The sequence below is a fragment of the Paramormyrops kingsleyae genome, chromosome 13 (genome assembly GCF_048594095.1).
Source record: "Paramormyrops kingsleyae isolate MSU_618 chromosome 13, PKINGS_0.4, whole genome shotgun sequence".
Classification (NCBI taxonomy): Eukaryota; Metazoa; Chordata; class Actinopteri; order Osteoglossiformes; family Mormyridae; genus Paramormyrops; species Paramormyrops kingsleyae.
In genome coordinates this window covers 21,463,045-21,468,902 of record NC_132809.1, presented here as the reverse complement: position 1 = coordinate 21,468,902, position 5,858 = coordinate 21,463,045, and the positions used below count along the sequence as shown (strand labels likewise).

The 5,858-nt window shown below is 46.7% G+C and overlaps 1 protein-coding gene across 4 annotated transcripts; it reads right to left on the bottom strand.

The window, feature by feature from the left end:
• On the bottom strand, window positions 1-4,774 carry det1 (DET1 partner of COP1 E3 ubiquitin ligase). 4 transcript variants are annotated; one of them, XM_023841646.2, is made up of 7 exons: window positions 4,246-4,398; window positions 3,297-3,417; window positions 2,497-3,183; window positions 1,981-2,334; window positions 1,274-1,464; window positions 999-1,190; window positions 1-264 (listed from the first exon to the last, which is right to left on the bottom strand). In XM_023841646.2, exons 2-7 carry the CDS (start codon window positions 3,300-3,302, stop codon window positions 75-77), a joined length of 1,620 nt encoding a protein of 539 aa, XP_023697414.1. In that variant the 5' UTR covers window positions 3,303-3,417; window positions 4,246-4,398; the 3' UTR covers window positions 1-74. The 4 variants fall into 4 exon arrangements, 3 of the variants coding, with proteins under 3 accessions (XP_023697414.1, XP_023697413.1, XP_023697415.2); XM_023841645.2 differs by lacking the exons at window positions 3,297-3,417; window positions 4,246-4,398 and adding an exon at window positions 4,412-4,771 and having other exon boundaries at window positions 2,497-3,262; XR_002841762.2 differs by lacking the exons at window positions 3,297-3,417; window positions 4,246-4,398 and adding an exon at window positions 4,412-4,773 and having other exon boundaries at window positions 126-264; window positions 1,285-1,464; window positions 2,497-3,262.
• Between the last annotated feature and the right edge of the window lie 1,084 nt (window positions 4,775-5,858).

Below are 5,858 nucleotides of genomic sequence, written 5' to 3'. Positions count from 1 at the left end.
TTTCTCTTAAAAAAAAATATTTTTAATAACAGAATTTAAAAAAATAAAATCAGAACTGCAGAAAGGCGCCGTGGTCAGAGGCACACGTGCCGCATGTGGAAGTTGACCACATATTCGGCATTGGTGCGCTGCACTGAGATGGCAAAGGGTTCGAACGGGTGAAAGGTGAAGGCGACCAGCCTGCGCACCGTGTGGTTGATGGGCCGGCCCAGCAGGCCCGCCTGGATCTTGAACTTCAGTAAGCCGGAATCTCGGGCATAGAACCTACAGGGGCGAGACACAAGCAGCTTCAGCATGTAAAAAAGTGAGACAGAAGGAACACTGGAAAAAATGCCTGATTTAAAGCAAAAGTTGGGGGAAAACAGATGGATACGTGGTGTACTTAGAATGCAATCACTGCTAAAAATATGCAGTGACATTACTGCTTATCAGACGTCTGTACAGACATACACTTATTGCATGCTGGATGCTCACAAACTTTTTTACCTTAAAGGGGCCGTTCACCCCAAAACTGAAAAAGATGTTTTAGAGGAGTTTTAGTGCTGAATATCCACCCATGTTGTTCTGCTGAGAGTTGCCTACTTTTGGAGGTATTGGCTGTATAAATTTTTATATAAAAGTCTTCTCTTATATAATGGGAGTGAATGACATTCTTTCTGTTGTGATTAAAGAGCCAGAGAAAAACATCTGAAAAATTCAACAACACGTATCTCACCAGAAATTATGACCCGGTTACACAGGATCATCTACAGACTTTTTTTGTGAGCAGTTTAACGTAGCAACTATTTTCTTCTACCGAGCTCCACACACCCATCCTACCACTGCGCAAGAGAGATCTTCAAACCTAGGCAACCTGATACCAGTGAGCAGAACCGCCGCTGCTCCAGACATTCTGTTCTGGATGCGATGGGGACTTAAGGTGGGGGACTCAGCAGTCGAACAGCAGTCATGGCTGGTGACATACCCCAGGGCCACGCCTCCTCGATTCACCGTGTTACCTGATTGGGTGATCCCCGCAGGTTTTGGGGCGCTCCATCACAGACACCCACTTGTCATCGTAGCTGAAGAGTGAAAGGTCCAGATAAGGGCTGCTGCTGTAGGACTGGGCACTGATGGGCAACTGTCCCAGGAGACGGCGCACTGCCTCCGTGTGCCCGCCATACTTGGCATTCACAATGGTGTCCTTGAACCTAATTGGGGTATGAACACAGGTCACAGAGGAAGTCCCGCCCTCCCAGGAAGCAGCTGCCCAGACAGGGTGCCAGTCGGTCACCTTCTCTGCACCTGCCGCGCATAGTTGTTGCTGGAGGCGGAGCACGGGAACTGCACGGCCTCGCTGTGCAGCGTGGCGTTGCGGAACAGGTCGCAGAAGTTCTCGAAGAGCTCCAGCAGCCTGTCGGACGTGTTCTCAAACACAGCCATCACCTCAGTGGACACCATGTTGTACACTACAAAGAATGAGGGCTGGGGAGGGTAAACGGACCCAAACTCCTGGTTACTGTCAGCGGCGAAACGTGCGAGCTTGCCAATGCAGATTAGCCAAATGACATTACATCATTTTTATTTTCGTTCTGTTGGCTACATTCTATAATGAGTTATAAAAATGTTGCAGGCCAATAATTTGAGACCTCTTCTAAGTGGGGAAGGCGATGCTGAAATCTCCCATGTGCCACGATGGAAAATGACTGATCATCCAATTCAATCTTCTCCATTATTTTAGTACTTGCATCTTTAACTGTGGTGTTATTAATTTTGAATACTGATAAGTTTAAAAACTGGCAGCATCAGTCCGACCCCAATATGTTAACGATATATTGTGGATCGCTATCTACTAGCTGTCACTCAAAAGTAAAACTCTTTTTAAAAATCTAGGTTTAATAAATAGAAATATGATATTGTAAATGTTCTATTCCCTGTGTGAACCTGGAAGTGCTTTACGGCCGGCAAGGGACCGGAGGTGCGCGGCGGATGGGTCCCTGCCTGGGAGGGGTCGGTGACGCGCAGGGTCACCACGTCCTCACTGGTGTACTTGATAAACAGGTGGTTCTCGTCCAGCAGCTGCATCTTCCACATGCGCAGCTGGCGCAGCTGGTCAAAGAACTGGAAGAAACGGCGCTTGGCGGCGGCGCTGCCATCCCGCTCGGCACGCCGCCACAGGTACACCAGCAGGCGGTGCTTCAGCGAGTTGATGGCTTTCTCCTTATAGAGACGCGCAAAGCCCTGCTGGCCCTCTGCCCGCGCCTCTGGGTACACAGCCGACAGGGTTAGCAGGTCGTCCTCGTAGCAGAAGCGTCCGATCGTCCGCACGTCCAGGAAGGTGCCTTCTGGGGTCACCTGCGGGGGGTGGGAGGTGACACACGTCTACGCGGGCCTGAACAACACACCTACGGGTGATGGCAAGATAGATAGAAAAAATAACTGAATGACACTGAGCAACACTGAACGAGTAAAAGCTGGCAGCTTGGCGGAAGGAGTGCAGTCTGCATTGGAGCCCACCTGAAAGACATGGATGGTCTGCTGCTGCACAGAGAGGACGGCCAGGATGTTGCGGTAGAGGTAGAGACCCTGGTTATGCGACAGGATGATCTTGTCGCACTTGAAGGCACGCGTGTCACACAGTCGGCCCGTGTGCAGGTCCACCACATGCAGCGAATAGTCCTCAAGCGGCGAGCGCGGGTTGGGCGTCACCGACTCGTTGTTACGGTACACCTCAAAGAAGTGCGGGTGCGGATCCTCGGGGAGGTAGGCCGCCGAGCCCACGATGACATAGCGCCCGTCATCTGTGAACAGGCTGCACTCGCGGTTCAGGTGCTCGCCGTTGGACGCCACGCTGGTCACATGCAGCAGTGAGAAGAAGCGCTCGAAGAGGCGCGCGCGCACGCCCAAGGACCTCTGGTCATGACCCCCCGCCAGCGTGTCGCCCTCCTGACCCAGCAGCAGGTCCTCGGCCGCCTGGCAGCCCTGGTACTCGTAGATCTCCAAGGAGGTCTGATCCGAGGAGAAGGCGATGAAGCAGCGTCCATCGGGGGAGAACTTGCGCAGGAAGCAGGGCGGCTTCTCCACGTTGACCACAGTGAAGTTCGGGAACACGTTCTGGTGGAGGCAGCGCACGCGGTACCAGTGGGCCCCGGGCCGGCCGGAGCAGATCCTCCGCTTCTCCAGTCGGTGGACGACATTCTGGTTCTGGATGCGACGAGGACATAAGGTGGGGGACTCGTCCTCCATCGTCCGAACGTCTCTAGCTGCCATGAGTTACGTCACGCTGATCACAGAAAGAAGCCAGGCAGCCACATTACCTCCATGTGATCCCGGCGCTCAACAACAATGTCGCCTAGTGGCGGCAGCAGATGCCTTCACGCGGCCATCTCAGCCACAGGACGCCTCCGATACCGGCCCCCTCATATAACTTTATCAATACTACCAGATAACATGGCAATGCTTATTATTATATCATTTATGCTGAATGTAGAAATGATTATTCCCACTTCTACTGGTAAATATCAGTAATGCCTTATTCGGGGGGTAAGTAACACGATTTCCAGGAACATGGTGCACGTGCCAAGTTAGAAATAAAATTTATAAGAAGGTAATTTTATGCAGCTGAAACCAAATTACTGGCCATTACAGGGTAAAAAAAAATCAAATGAGCTCTTTGAAATATATGAGATGTAATATGTGAGATAAGTAAGGTGCAGGCAGTGAGGCGAGAGTCATCAGGCATCATTGTCACGGGATACTGACAAACGCAGTAGTGGTGCTTCTTAGTTAGTTATGTGAATCATAGCGGCATTATTGAGATAGAAAAGAAATTACGGATTGATGACACTTTGACAAGCGCCATTAAAGTTATTTTGCCGAAAAAAGCCTGGATTATATAGTAGAAGCACAGGGGTTATCAATGGAAATATGCAGTTGAAAGACTCCATGAACTTAAAGACACTAAGTCTTTACTTATCAAGTGGATTTGTGTTTTTTTAGGTGTTTAACTCTGTCTGGGACACTTCTATGTTAAAATACAGCGGATAAGCTACATAACTCCAATCTGGTATGGTACTCAAATGTCATGGTTACATTTCACCTGCTTGATTCTATTGTTTAGACAGTAAATAGAGTAATCATATTACGTAGTGTCAATCAGATAGTTATCGACACATATTTGCTAAACATAGTTGAGCCACCCGATGTATAACATTTTATAAGCGATACAAAAAAATCCAGAGTGCAACTACAGACGGGTTTAAATACATTTTCATTCCTAATGTAAACTCAGTGAACTGCATCTTTCTTTGAGACTGCATATCATGGTTTAAACGCAGCAAAATATCATAAAATGATTAAATGGCGCCGCAGCCGGCAAACTTACGTACGTTACAATTAAAAAGGCATCTTCTGAACTAGATCGCATACTTACCTTGTGACTGCTGAAAGTGGCTCATATTCATATAGATCATGCTGGCTAACCAGCTAGTAACCTAACTGAGCAGACAGAAGCTGTTTATATGAATTTCACAACGGCACCACATTTCTGTGACAAGCCACAGGACCCGACATGACGGCGCAAGGGCTTAGCGATTACTGCTAGGAGTATTTCACTTCAGCTGATACGTAAAAGAAGCTAGTTAGCGCAGAAAGATAGTTAGTGTAGTGTTTAGTTAACTCGGCGCCGATGGGAACTTCTTAACCAGTACGCCGGATAAGCAAGATGGAATCAACAATCACACCGCCTCTTTTAGCACAGCGCCACATGCGGCGGATAACAGAACTGCAAACTATGGTCACCGACACGTTTCCGTCTAATCACAGCGCCCCCGGGTCATGTGGTAAAAATAAGAATTGCAGGGCATGCTGAAAATGTGTCATGACGTCCCTGCCCGAATCACAGTGCCTCCACGTAACGCGGTCACAAACGGAACTGCAAGGTGTAATAAGGCAGACTAACAGCGCCTCTGTTTGCGTGTGGTGTTCATACGGAGCTGCAGGCTGTGGTGAAAGAGGGACTTCAACGCCTCTGTCACATCTCTTATTATTCATAGTAAGCGAATGAACCGCCACGAACAAACAACACATTCTTGCAATAAGAACTTTGTTTATATGCTATATTTAATTATATATTTACAGTTAATTACATTGTAGCTTTTTATTTGCTAGTAAAATGCATTATTAAAGCATTCATTCATCTAGAAACAAAACTGTGTATTAACATAACATAGGGATAAATATGTTTGAGGCCTTATCTAGGTGGGGAATGAATTGACGAAATCTCTCATCCTTCACTAGTTTATGTACATACAGTTATATATTATTTTGAATGCAAACACATACAGTACGCGGTACCTCAGAACTCGAATTTAATCCGTTCAGAACCCATAAGAAATAATGGAAAACCAATTAATTGATTCCCGGCCCCCAAAAAAATTACACTTAAATATTTTTTTTTAGCATTTAAACACAAAATGAACCGGATAAAACAAGAAGAGCATATACTGTACTAAACACATCTAAGCACATTTATCAAAACAGTCATTTGTAAAATAAGAAAATAAATGTATCCAAACAATGTGTCCTGCCTCGATTGTCCACTCCTTTCCTGTGCCACGCCCCCTCGTTAACCCCGTGTGGAATCCCCGTGTGATCCAGTCCAGTCATTGTATTGTCCGTCTGCGTTTTGCCTGCCTTACCTGTAATTAAACCCCGTATTCCCCCGATACCCTGACGTTTGTGCCTTTGTCTCCGTTCCGTCCTGCTAGGCACAACAATATTATTATAATTAAACGTATTAATGGTTTATTATTAATATTAAAATAATGAATAAAAAATCTTTATTTTTAAATGTATTTTATAATATAATAATAATTACT